The following is a 14,332-nucleotide window of genomic DNA, read 5'->3' on the forward strand; positions in this document are numbered from 1 at the left end:
TTTAAATTTAGGTTATACACACCCATATTTCTTATATGTACAATGTACAAAATTATCTTATAAAATACAGTTTTTAACCTTGCTGTAGGTACATTCTTACTTATAAAATAAATAATTTAATTTTTTTTAAATGATGAAAATCAGAGCCTGTTAGAGGTATAGTGGGGTGATTCTGTTGAAAACAACGTATCATTTATTCCATAAGGCACAAAGAAAGAAAGAATATGAGAACCCTGCTATGTTCTCCTTTAAGACAGAAAGAAGAAACCACAAACACATAGAATGCAAGCAGCAGAAGAGGTGAGGGCAGACATACTTTATCACCATTAATATTCCTGAATATCAACTTCATTTTGGTACATTTTGGATCAAAATAATCACACTGTATTACCTTTTATTTCGCCAAAGTTCCCCGATCCCATTGCAAGAAGCTTGTCTTTCCAGTCCTTTGAGAGTAGCTTTTCAATGCTGGGGGTTTCTAAGTAAAGAAAAAAAGAAGTAAGCAAATCAACATGACTCTCCTTACAATGGAGCTCATTAAAAGTCTATCAGCTAAAAATAAGGCCAATCCTATCCCAGCCCCACTTTATAATGGCTTCATCAAAAAACTGATAACAGGGGTGGAAAAAAAGAATGTGTTTTGTCACCTGCTGTTTCAAAATCATTAGCTTTTTCCTCTTGCGGAACAAAGCCATACTAATTCTTTATGACAATGGGTACACATAAACCTTGCAGTTCATTGTTTTTCAATTTGGTGAACAAATTCTTGCTATAATGGATGCTTGTCAATTTCAGGGTGTTAGTCTGCAGTCAAAAAATAATTATGTTGATAAAATGCGGAGTAAAAAAAGGCAAAGAATTAGCTCTTAAATCTGCTACATGTAATTATATCCCTCTGTGTGTTTACAATTACATCCACTTTATAATATGTGTTTAACATCGTGTGGCGGTCAGCACACTGTGGTAAGATTTGCCAGTACCGCGAACATAAGCAAAAAAAAAAAAAAAAAAAAAAAAAAAGTTGGTATAAAAGAAGCTTTAAAAAGATTGCAAAATCTAGAGAAGCGAGGAATGCCTATAATGGAAACCTATTATTTGCTTATTTCAGATTTGTATCACACTCTTTTACAATGCCCTGTGTTCGGACAGGGCACACACATTTTAGAAAGCAAGGTTCTGCTTTAGTCTGGTATTTGTTTCTACATATAACATAGTTTTTGACCTTTCCTTTTGTGTTGGACTTTAATGCATAAGTAAATATAAATGCTAATAAAAACTCCCAAACATTAAACTCAGTTTCAAACAATATAATTGTATATTCTTGTCAGCACTTAGATGGGTACACAATTACAATGGCTTTCAATCCCACGATTAGCACAGCATTCACTTAGAAAATGGAATGTACTAAAAGATAAGTGTCCCAGTATGCTCCATCTAAATAACAATACCCACACTTATTATATAGATCTAAGACATACACTGCCATTCTCCACATTGGTGTTTATGTGTATTTGTGTTTGTTCAGGCATTTGTTTACCCCCTACTAGGAGCATAAAGGGGATACATGTTAACTTATCAAAGAGACCCTCTGGCCTAGAGACTATAATATTATTAGAAACTGCTTAATTTTCCCCACAGTAAAATGCATTGTAAAGAGTTTTCATCACCACGTTTAGTTAATGCTATCTACTTTTTCCAGGGTCCCCTCTTTACAGCAGTCAGCTAGCAGAGTCAAAAAGCCTGTGTGGAGTTTTCAACAAAGCAGAGGTGCCATTTTCCTTGGGAAAAAAAAATAACAATATGGAACACTTCTGTCTCACATGTCAGAAACTTGTGGAAAATAAAAATGGTGAAAAGCTCTGCATGATTACTTTTTTACATAGTCTATATGTACACACATATACATATGTGCAAATACGTATATGCACTTACAACTTAATATATGCACACTTACCTATGGAATGAATTTGAAACGAATGAATGCAGTTGAAATGAATGAACGAAAAATGAATTTTTTCCTTCGAAACAAAATACATAGCTGTATTTTTCACATTTAAGGAACTAATCCTGAAGAATTTACTTTTAGTTTTTCTTAAAATATCCCAATTTCTATGTGGGATTGTTTCAGAATATTAACAGCAACTCTAGGAGTCATAACACAGAGTAAATATCTTCATATTGTAACCAGTATTTCTCTTCATTGAGGCTTTAAAAGTAACTTTGAAATACTTCCGCAAGGACTTCCAACATTTCTACATTCCCAGTAAACAGTTTGAGAGTAAAATTATTTCTTAAACCTTATCAGAGTAGGTCAAACAAACACCACTGTTTCTTTTTTCCAGCACTCTACAAAAATTCTTGAGTAGCATGTAAACAGGGCACAGCCAATATGGTATTTGCAATAGAGTACTGTCAGTCATTAAAAGCTAACAAACCTTTGCAAAGCAGGAATGCAGCAATAGAAATCCATTGTGCACTAACAATAGGCCCCTGAACCTCCAGGCACCAAAAGCAGACCATTTTACTTTTAAGGCTATTGTCTGCAAAGTCCATGACAAAGCTTTTCCCCCGCAGCTAGACAAAATATTCACTGTAGTGTGCTCATAAAGAAACAGAAGTCTTCTGTCTCAGTTGCAGAGTTAAAGAAACAGCAGCCAGATTTCTGAAACCTGCAGAACATTCCCGGCCTCTTTATTAACTAGCATAAAGATATAAGGCTGGTAAACAGAGCCAGTTTGTTCAAGTACTTGACTTTTAAGCACACACTACAAAAAAAAAAAAAAAAAAAAAAAAAAAGAATAACTTCTTTAAGACTAAGTTATTTTGAAAATGTAAAATCAGAAACATATCTAACTCACGGTTGTCATGTCTGTGGATGAATAAAGACACTCATACTTACAACTTGGATGAGGTATATACTTTAAATTCAGATTCAAATACATTTATTTAGCAGCCTATGTGCCAGGAACTGTGCTAGAGGTTTTTATCTGTATTCTCTCATTTAATGATAATAAGTAATTGAAGACTTAGATTGTGTTATTACGTCTATGTTACGGGTTTAAAGAGATGAAGAAGCACCAGCAAAAAGAAAAAAAAGAATTGCTCTGAGGTTCCACAAAATGTAATGGGCAGAATTGAGGTCTTGAGCTAAGTTTTTTTTTTTTTCCCCCCTACACATTCCTAACTCTCTTATCAACAACAAAATAATAATAGCTACTATTTAGAGGGCTAAGTGCTAAGCAAAGTACTAGGTCCTTTACATGTGGTATCTCAAACTTCTCACAGTAATCTGCTGAATTAGATATTGGTGCATCTGTCTTACCATTTAAGAAACCAAAACCTAGGAAGTTATCATGACCTGCCCAATGTGGAGCTCAATTCTACCTATTGGATCCCAAAATCTTTGTTCTTTGCAGCACATACATTGCTATGGTTTGAATGGGTCCCCACAGAAGCATGTGTTGAAAATTTCATCCCTAATCCAAAAGCATTGGGAGGTGAGGCCTAATGGAAGGTATTTAGGTCATAAGGGCTCCACCCTCATGACTGGATTAAGGCTGATTAGAGAAAGGCTTCAGGGTACAAGTTCCATCTGTCTCTCGTGTGTGCACTCTCTTATTCTTCTGCTTTCCACCATGGGATGGTGCAGCAAGAAGGCCCTCACCAGATGCTAGCACCTTGAGGTTGGACTTCTCAGTCTCCAGAACTGTGACAAATAAATTTCTTTTCTTTATAAATCATTCAGTCTGTGTTATTCTCTTATGGCAAAACAAAACTAACACACATGCACACACACACACACGCACACATGCATACACTCTCCCTCATTTCATCTATAAAACAGTCCTGGATAGTAGGAAAAACAATTCTTACTAACTCCTTTGGATGGGTGAAGTAAAAACCTGATAAACATTCTAGGGTAACACATATGTATGAGCAGCAACTATGGAATTAAAAGGTAGGCTTTTTTACAGTTTTTGTTTTCAGGGTGTGGTCCAATTACATGCCTTGCCATCTAGGATTCTGGATAATTTAGTGACAACCTATGAGTATATAGCAGAGATATACAATGAAATGATTCTTTTTATTTATATAGTAGAAGGAATATTGGGCTATAACTCAAACAACCTGGGTTCTCTCCAAGACAGTGACACTGGCTAGATGGGGCCCTGTAGGGGTGAGGAGGGAAGGGGATCATAAAGACATTTCACCCACTTCACCCCTCTGTCTGAATTTCTGTAAAGCAAAGAGTTTCAAAAAATCCACCTTCAATACTCTACCAACTGCTACAATTTCCATTGGTAGTTCTTGAAATAACAGTAAGAAATGATCTCATAACAATGACCACAAAGAACGGACATGTAGCAGTGATTAAATTTCTCTGAAAATGGTAAAGATACAGTAGAAAATTCATGTTTCAAAATGTAAAGGACCAAATGGCAGAAGCCCAATATTTACAATACACCTGTTTGTTAATGTGTGAATGTGAGTAAAGTGAAATTTGACACCATTATGTAAGTGCTGCTTCACTGCTTATGGAGTGAATAGATAGTACTTATCTATTAAATATTTAATTTTCTAAAATAAGATTTAAAAAATGCACAAACATAGAATCGCATTTCGTACTATGAATATGGTATGTAGGGTGCCTAGTTATTTGCAAATGTTCAAACTCTGGAGTTTCCTTTAATTTTTAAAAATTTTTGTGGGTACACAGTAGGTGTATATATTTATGAGTTTCATTTATTTTCATGTTAAGATGTATCATGTTTTTTCACTTAACTCTAAAAGATTCTCCCCAAAATTCCTTCTCCTGAGAGTTCATTCTCCCAAGTACTGGAATATCATGATTACTTTCAAAGTAAGAACTAGAGCTCCTTATATTAAAATAAGTGTGAGTTAATAATTATTATTTGCATGGCATTTCCATTTACAGAATGCTTCCAGATACAATTTTGTCAGTGGCATATATAATTGTTATATCCATTTTGCAGATGAGGAAACTAAGGCTCAGAAAGATGCTTTGCCCAACATCAGCCCATCAGTAAGTAGAGTAGATGGAATACAAAACCAGGTTTTCTTAATTTAAGGATCTGTCTCTTTAGCGGAAAGGTAAATGCATATATTTTAAAAGAGAAAATAAAATAAAGCTAGGAAATAAGCTATAATATAAATTAGAAATAAAATATACCCTTCATCATCAACATACTAATATTAAGATAAACCTAACTGGATTACTATTGTTTCTTTCTGCCAACAGGACCCTTCTGATACATTTGCTTGCTTTTCCCTTCTCACCCTTGCCTCTTTTGCTCACATATGCTACTTCACATCAATGCCTATGGCAATCCCCACCAGTGAATGCCCCCCCCAACTGTGCCAGCCATTGTTACAACAGCATCCTGCCTCTTTAGGGCCTGTTCATTCCCTATAACTCTCATTCCTTTTTCCCTTCAGTGCCAAACACTCTTAAGACCGACTCCCTCATCTGGAACAATGAGACTTAGAGACTCATGCCAACATATTGTAATTCTCCAGCAAGCTGCCAGTGCCAAGAATTAAACCACATTCGCTCCAGTGCAGTAGCTTTACACACAAGCTCAGGTATTTGCTTTGTGTTTATGTAGGCTTTTTTTTCCCTTAATCTCCCTTCAGCTGCTGTGGCAGAGCTCACTGAAAACTCGAACAAGCAAAAAGTACGTTATGCATAATATTTGACTTTTAAACAAAGTTGAAGGAGTTAGGTCATACCAAACCTATCACTGTTTATACTTTAATTTTATAGCTGAAACTAAGCTGTTATTCTTGACATGTGATAGTGTACACATTGAGGAATGGAAGTTGTCTTTTGGAGGGAACTAGATTTCAAAATATACCAGTATCTCCTTCAAAGCAAAAAGGTAAAAGCATATGTAGACTATTCATGTCATAAAATAAGAATTGTAGAGCTGAAAAGGTCTTTATACATCATTTAGATAAGCATTTCATAAAAGCAATTGAGGAAAACATATATCTGACATAAATGGAACATAAATGGTTTGGCTACTTAAAACTAAAATGACATAAACATTCGATTGCCATGCAAATCTAATTAACACTAAACAAATTTATATTTCTTCTTTACAAGATTTAGATCATTTTGTGTACTAACAGATTGGCAATTTTTAGGCTAGTTACAGATTACATAGTATTTTTAATATATTTGACCAAGAAAATTAGTGTTGGGAGATGACTGGGTGTATGGCTCAATACAATTTGGGTAATAACTGGTTTAGACCAAACTTTTCATTTTACAGGCTAAAAAAGTACAAATACGAGATGCTAAATAACTTGGCTAATATCACAAACCTATATAAAGATAAAGGCAGAATTTGAAGTCCAATTTCCAGTTCAGCATTCTTGACAGCATATTACATACTACCACAAAGTTTTTTAAATAGACGGTCAAACTCTTGAAAAATGAAATTGTAGTTCTGTTTTATTCACTTCGTCTATCTTAAATTAGTAATTATTTGATAGGGGGTACTGGAAGCTAATCTGTGTTAGAGCTAGGTATTATTAACTCGATAATCTCTCTTTAAATTAGGTACTATTAACTTGATGTTCTACTCTTGGAAGCTTTCATCCGGTAGTCCCATGAAACCGAAGAATAAACACAAGTTAGTGCATTTACTTAACCAAATTTATTTTTCTTCAAAAGGCTAATTACAAGTTCATATGTTGCTATCTATTAAGTTACTTATAATAAAATTATTTTTGAGGGGAAGATTGAGCTAAATCTGGAAATCATATATCAGTAAGAGTTCAATTTCATGTTGACAATAGCTGCATATCTACACAATATTAGGAAGCAAATATTAAACAGCACAGTGTAAGTAATACTGACTTTTACATATCTGGAAAGCTGTTTATATACTAAAAACCAGATGGCCCCATAAGAGTCCCCTTAGTCAAGTATTACAGCTAGTCTGCCACTGGAAATACCAAGCTCTTCTAGGAAATATTAAAAAAATAAGCTGGACACAGTGGTGGGTCTACAGTCCCAGCTACTCAGGAGGCTGAGACAAGAAGATTGCTTCAGGCCAAGAGCTTGAGGCTGTAATGCACTTTGATTGCACCTGTGAATAGCCACCACACTCCTGCCTGGGCAACATAGCAAGAATCCTCCCTCCAAAAAACTCCTAATATAACACATACCACAACAAACAATAGAAACACACAAGAAATTCCATAGCATTAAGATTTAGATAAGCCTCATTTTTATATGTGATTGTCCTGAAGTGAATTAAGCTCTGGAAATACTTTATGTTTAGTATTGCCAAAATATTTGTTTGTTTCCACTTGAAAGTTAATGAGAGCTTGTTAATACAAAAAAAAAAAAAAAAAAAGTCTTTGGCTGACTCAAGTTTTACAATTTTTAATGTGGAGTTTTAGAAAAATGTAATGTAAGACTTAAATCATTAGTCATAGGCTTAAATTTTCTTGTTGCTTCAGCTGAACCTGCTCAATTATAATCGGTGTTATATCACATTTTAGAAGAATGTCTTTTATCACATGATTATGCCATAATCAATACGGTATCATTACTACATATCAATAACCTTAGGTTTACTCCTCACAAGACATATTTTCTACACAAAAATCTCCATTAAAAGATAGGCATTATTCATATGTGATAGAATAATGATGGTTTCATCCACTCCATCATTCACAAAGTAACTGCATTTTCTTACATAGACTACAACTCTTTGTTTTGTTCTTAGTTCAAATATTAAATCCCAGTAAAAAGCATTTCAACAAGAAATTGAAGAGCTAATACTCATGAACAAAATGCATACTGATATTGATTTCCAGATTTAGCTCGATCTTCCTTTATGTTTTACTACTAAATATTTACAATGATAATGTAATGTCACAATGTCACATATAACCTGACTCCATCACTTATTTTTTTTTTTTAATTTTTATTTATTTATTTTTTTGAGACGGAGTCTCGCTCTGTCGCCCAGGCTGGAGTGCAGCGACGCGATCTCAGCTCACTGCAAGCTCCGCCTCCCGGGTTCACGTTATTCTCCGGCCTCAGCCTCCCGAGTAGCTGGGACTACAGGCGCCCGCCACTTCGACCGGCTAGTTTTTTGTATTTTTTTTAGTAGAGACGGGGTTTCACCGTGTTAGCCAGGATGGTCTTGATCTTGTGACCTCGTGTTCCGCCCGTCTCGGCCTCCCAAAGTGCTGGGATTACAGGCTTGAGCCACCGCGCCTGGCCACTTATTAAGTTTTGTGCCCTTTGGCAAGTAATGTAATCTCTCTATGCTTCCATTCACTTAACCTGCAAAAGAGGCCAATAACAGCATTTACTTCATATGGTTGTTGTGAGAAGTCAATGAGATAATTTATGTAACACCCTTAAAACAGTGCCAGGCACATAGTGACACCCAAAAATGTTGACTAACATTACAACTACAACTTAATCTAAAACAACCTAAGAAAATAATTAAAAAAAAAAAATCAAGTAAAATACATTTCACCTTGCCTGTCACGAAAACTATCCCAAAATCAAAAGTTTCATCAAAGAGTGACAGGTCTACTCGTACCCATTTTTATGATAGTAACAACCTACTATTAATGTATTTGGTTATCTACTATTCCTTTGACTTCTACGGTTTGATCATATCAATAAAGATGATAAAGGAATATAGTAAGTATGAATGACTGGGGAGGTGTCATTTCTATTAAGTTAATGTATAAAATGCCTGTAAACAGCACAAATACAAAATTGCTCAATTAATCTTTGCCTTTTTTTTTTTTTTTGACAGTTGTCTTTCTAACTTCCCAAAGGTTCTATTAGGTCCTCAACAATATCTAAAGCTTTTAAGCCAGCGCTGTTGACAAGTGAAAGAGAACAACAAATAGCTTTGTAGTGCTCTTTCCCAGGGTCATTCAACCAATGGTAATAGTTATTATTTTTATATATTAGCACTGAGCCCTGTCCTCTATCATGGCTAACTCACCCAACCTCCTGACAGCAAAAACATTTTAACTTTTAATAAAAATGGGAGAGTGCAGCACTCTTGTGTAAGGCTCTTTCAGTAAAGTGCACAGCTAATGAATATTGTCCATTTGGATGCAAATAATTTATGATGTCAGCAGAGTATGGGTGGGGGGACGTGAATCAAATCTAGCTATTAGTTACAACGAGAAGGGTGAAAGTGGAGAATAGGAGGGTTACTAAGGCAAGAGGAGCAGAATGAAAAAGCAAAAACAACTTGATAAAATATTGGGAGGAAAAATATTTATGATGCATCCATAACAGTCCACTTACAAAAATTAAAATATTTCCTACAAAAGATTTTCATGACTATTTTTGTTGTCCATCCATCAAATGACCAACTTTCTTACAGACTAATTGTAATAACTCTGTTATTTTCCATATATTCCATTTGAAATAGTATTTTCTCAACTGGGTACATGTGAGATAGAACAAAAAAATAGAAAAGAATACTGTAAGAACTATAAGCTATACATTATGGCATAAAGTATATCAGAATCAGGCATTTAAAAACAAAGTTAAATTCACAAGGCAAATTTATAAAGAAACTGAGGAAAAACTTAAGATATCTTAAACATGTTGCAGCTTAGTAAAGATAAAAGTGCATAGTTCTGAGCAAATTATATATGCCTCCTGATATATTTAAGAAAAAACTACCTAAATATGTATTTGAATTATAAATGAAGCAATTATCCTACTATAAAAAGTGAATTCACATAGTCACTTTGTGTAACTGGATGTCTAGACCATGTTGAGAACAAAAATTAATATTTGCAGAATTTTGTTGTTATTCAAAATTGTGAAAGTGGGTGGTAGAGATAAAGAAGATGCAAAACGTATAGAAATAGAAAACCATTTAACACATATTAGAATAAGAATTTCAATACTTAAAAAATATGACAGAATGTTTTACCACTGGAAGTGAGAATTAAAGCACATACAGCCTGATAAACCACTACACATCCTGAATCTTCTCCATCACAACATATGTGAAAACAAATTACAATCTCAGCCTGCCAGATGCCTGAAAAGATATGAACAATAAAAGGTGACATGATTCATATGATAAATCAAAGACTGTGATATGCAGGTAGTTGACTAGTTGAGCTGAAAAGCTAGTTATAATTCAAGTTATATGTTTATGTTCTAATACATAGAATCAGATTTTAAAATTAAAAAAAAAACCCTCTGATTTGCTTAAAATAATGTATTAAAATTTGTATATACATATATAGCCTTCTCAACCAAAGTAGTCCATCTGCCTTAACAATTTGTTATTATATGATCTCTTACAACCTTTCATGAATTTCATATTTTTGTCATTTTCAGAGCAAGTTTAGGTAAGAAAATACAATAGCTGGCCGGGTGCGGTGGCTCAAGCCTGTAATCCCAGCACTTTGGGAGGCTGAGACGGGCGGATCACGAGGTCAGGAGATCGAGACCATCCTGGCAAACACGGTGAAATCCCGTCTCTACTAAAAAAAATACAAAAAACTAGCCGGGCGAGGTGGCGGGCGCCTGTAGTCCCAGCTACTAGGGAGGCTGAGGCAGGAGAATGGCGTGAACTCGGGAGGCGGAGCTTGCAGTGAGCCAAGATCGCGCCACTGCACTCCAGCCTGGCTGACAGTGCGAGACTCCGTCTCAAAAAAAAAAAAAAAAAAAAAGAAAAGAAAAGAAAATACAATATCTTTATTTGCAAAAGGGCGTTTAATGTTCACAAACTTTGATACAATCTAATCAACAATGAAACTTGCAGTCAGGTGTTAGCTATGATGCTGCTGTGAAGTCAAAAGTGTAAAACAGCAAAAAAAAAAAAAAAAAAAAAAAAAAAAGCCTGTTAAGAGTTTTCCTTGGAAGAAGTATTTTCATATTAGAGGGAATAAGTGAAATAAGATAAAAAAGAAGCAAACAAACAGCAACAATAAATGATTAAAGGAAGCCTGGATACTTAGAAAAAGAGAAAAGCAGAGTGTGGAGTTTTACTTTTCCTGTATCACCAGAGACTTCCCATTCTTAATGATAAAGGCAGTGGGTATAAAATTAGGTATGTATAACCTATTGAAATATTAATTTAATTTCTGAACTTTATGAAAAGTATTATCTTTTCTTTTAATGGCATAAAGTACCATTAGAACTATTAGACTACTTTAAAAATTAAAATACACTTTATTTATGGATACTGCCATCTTCATTTGGCACAGTTCACACAAACATGCATGCTCACATACACAGACACAAAGGATCAAGAGGCATCATATCCTATTTGTGTATTCATTCATCTATCTAACAGTCATTGGGTAAGCCCCTACTATGGCACTGTGATAAGAACAAAGACATGGCCTCTGAACCTTATGGAAACTCACCATCTCCTGAGGAAGATATACCAATTGTGACCATCACTAAAACCATTTATTCAAATTGCTATAGTGTCACTGAGTTGTTTTCCAAATGTTTCATTTATTGAGGCAAAATTAGAGCTAATGATGCCTTACTTAAATTATTAAATTAGTGAATAGTAAATAAATGTGCAGACAGACTTTTCCAAATGCCACTATAGCAGTATTCCCACAAAGTAAAAGTTCTAAAGTAATCTTCTGGTCATCGTTAAACCTGCTATAAAAATTTCTACTAGGCAACCAAAAATGGGAGCAATTTTTCATCTTGTCTATAATGAGGAAAATAATTGAATCACATAAGCAATATAAAGTTAAATTTAAACTATATGGATAAGAATAGCAGAGACTATTAGTTCAACACACAATATATACTACATATTTTTCCAGGCATGAAGGATATTATCAAGAGCATAATAGAATTGAACCCTACCTACCTAAAGTTCAAAATCATAGGAGGCTTTCTTAAAATGCAAAATTCCAGGGCCATCAGAGAGTATGGTTCATTATATTTTGTCTGAATCCCAGGAATATGAACTTTTCTAAGACCTGAGGTAATTCCTTGATGAAAACACTGACTTGGGTTATTAAAATATGGATAAAAGCATCACGACAAATGTTTAAAATTTGAATTAAAATGACTAAGATGTGAAAGAGTGAAATCTACTGAATTCTTCTAAGAAAGTTAAAAGAATTTTACTAACACCTCACTATCATGAGTTAAATATTAAATATTATCAACAAAAAATCCAAATATATTCCAATATATTTGCTGTTTTACAACTTCATGAAATGTAACATTTTTAATACAAGAAAAAAAGCCAAAGTAAAATGCAGTAAAAACTACTAAGGAGATAATACTGTACATATATTATCTATTATATAGGAGAAAATGAAGAAAATGATTTACTGATGTATTCTGATCAAAGATTTTACATAACTCTTAAGGAGATTATGAATCATGTGACCACATATTAGAAACACACTTGTAATCCCAGCACTTGGGAAGCCAAGGCAAGAGACTCTCTTGAGCCCAGAAGTTCAAGAATAGCCTGGGCAAAATTGTGAGACCTCGTCTCTATCAAAACCAAAACTAGCTGGGCATGGTTGAGTGCCTGTAGTCTCTGCTATTTGGGAGGCTGAGGTGGGAGAATCATTTGAACCTGGTAGGTAGAGGCCGCCGTGAGCCAAGACTGTGCCACTGCACTCCAGCCTGGGCAAGAATGGACCTTGTCTCAAAAAAACAGAAACACACACATATATATTTTCATCAACATAATGCACTATACACATAAGAGGCATACAATATGGTTATGTAAGTTGCAAACAGAAAAGAGAAACTCCTGAGATATCAGCCAAATGACCAGAACATCGTCTCTGAATTGTCAAGAACTGAGGTGAAGTAAGTTCAGAGAAGAATGGTAGAATCATGTTACAAGTAATTTGATGAATCAGAGAAGAACAAATGAGATAATGTCCTCTTTATTCAGAAAATTCCCTGTGCGAACTCTTTAAGGGAATGGCAGGACCAGAAACTATGAATCCTGGAAAGGGTGGCATGGTAGAAAATAAAATAGTCTACATACCTTGAATATAACTAACAGGGATTTCTACAGGACAACAACATTTTGAATCATTATTCCTTCTATGTTCTTAAAAACATCAGTGAGTAATGTCCATAAAATCATGTCTCACATCTAGTAACTGAGAGGAAAACATGATATATGAATATTTGAAAGGATAATGAAATATGGGGAAAGTAAGAGAAAGATTATTGTTGAATATTATTTCTCCTGCACTGATCTTTTCAGAAGTAAATGTTGAACATCTTCACTCTTTTATATATACATATATAAATTTATATAATTACACATATATAATTATATATATATAAAATAAATGATCAGGATACAGATCTGTAGATATATATCACTTAAATCTTTCTCTTTCACACACATGTATATTTAGTATCGTTAATGTATAATATTTACATAAAATTTGAACTCAACCCCTCATTACGAATGTATCTGAAGAAAAATAGCAGGTGGTATAGGGGGCGCTCCAAGGATGCTCACCATACTATGCCATGGATTCCATGCTTTCCTAATGAGTCACCCATTTAAAAGAATGGCATTTTAAAAGGTAGAAAAATGCTTACTTACAACATTCTAGGGGTTTTTGTGAAGTGCAATGAAACATAAGCAGCTAAAAAATTAAGGTATAGATCAGTATTTCATCTCAAAGGGATAGATGAGTCCAATAAAATAAGAGACCACCCAATTTTCTGACCTAGGGGTCAGAGAGCAAGCTTTTACAAACTAGAAAATGGTCTTTTTTAAAGCCTTGAAGGTCTGTGTTCCACATGTCAGAAACTCAAAGGTGTTTATACCTCTGGGAATCTTCTCTAAGGTATAAAACAAAACAAAACAAAACAAAAACCCAAGAACCTGCTATGGCAGTTTTGTCTCAGCAAAACAGGGTCCTTTTACAGAACAATTAGATCTCTCACCCAAAGTGAACACCAGGATAAATATGAAAGTTTCAAAAAAACTTCACTGGCCTCAACTAATTGGAAAAAGTCTCCCAATTCTTCAAAGGAGATGATTTCAATGAAACATTGCTAATAATTAGGATAAATTAGAAACAAATATTTGAATCATTCTTACAAATTACAGTGTTCCAATAATAAGAGTTGAGATCTTCAATGAAATTACAAGCATTCTAACTTGAAATTCCAACTACAGTAGCTGCTCATCACCTAGTTGCATTTTTTTTTTTTTAACAAGGCAAATATTTTCACTTAAGAAATCTGGGAAGTGAAACAGGTAAGTCATTGCAATAAATTTATAATCATCAAAATTGATCTTTATTACTTGACAGGGATCACCAC

At 34.3% G+C, this 14,332-nt stretch overlaps 1 protein-coding gene across 31 annotated transcripts in view; it reads right to left on the bottom strand.

The window, feature by feature from the left end:
- SOX5 (SRY-box transcription factor 5) overlaps positions 1-14,332 on the bottom strand; it is a 1,031,820-nt gene that overhangs the window by 222,647 nt on the left and 794,841 nt on the right. For all 31 annotated transcript variants that reach the window (XM_065523881.2, XM_074006410.1, XM_074006408.1 and 28 more), the window contains one exon: positions 392-478. In XM_065523881.2, the coding sequence (XP_065379953.1) occupies positions 392-478 (87 nt within the window). The remainder of the gene's footprint in view (positions 1-391; positions 479-14,332) is intronic.

This window comes from Macaca fascicularis, chromosome 11, assembly GCF_037993035.2.
Source record: "Macaca fascicularis isolate 582-1 chromosome 11, T2T-MFA8v1.1".
NCBI classification, from domain to species: Eukaryota; Metazoa; Chordata; class Mammalia; order Primates; family Cercopithecidae; genus Macaca; species Macaca fascicularis.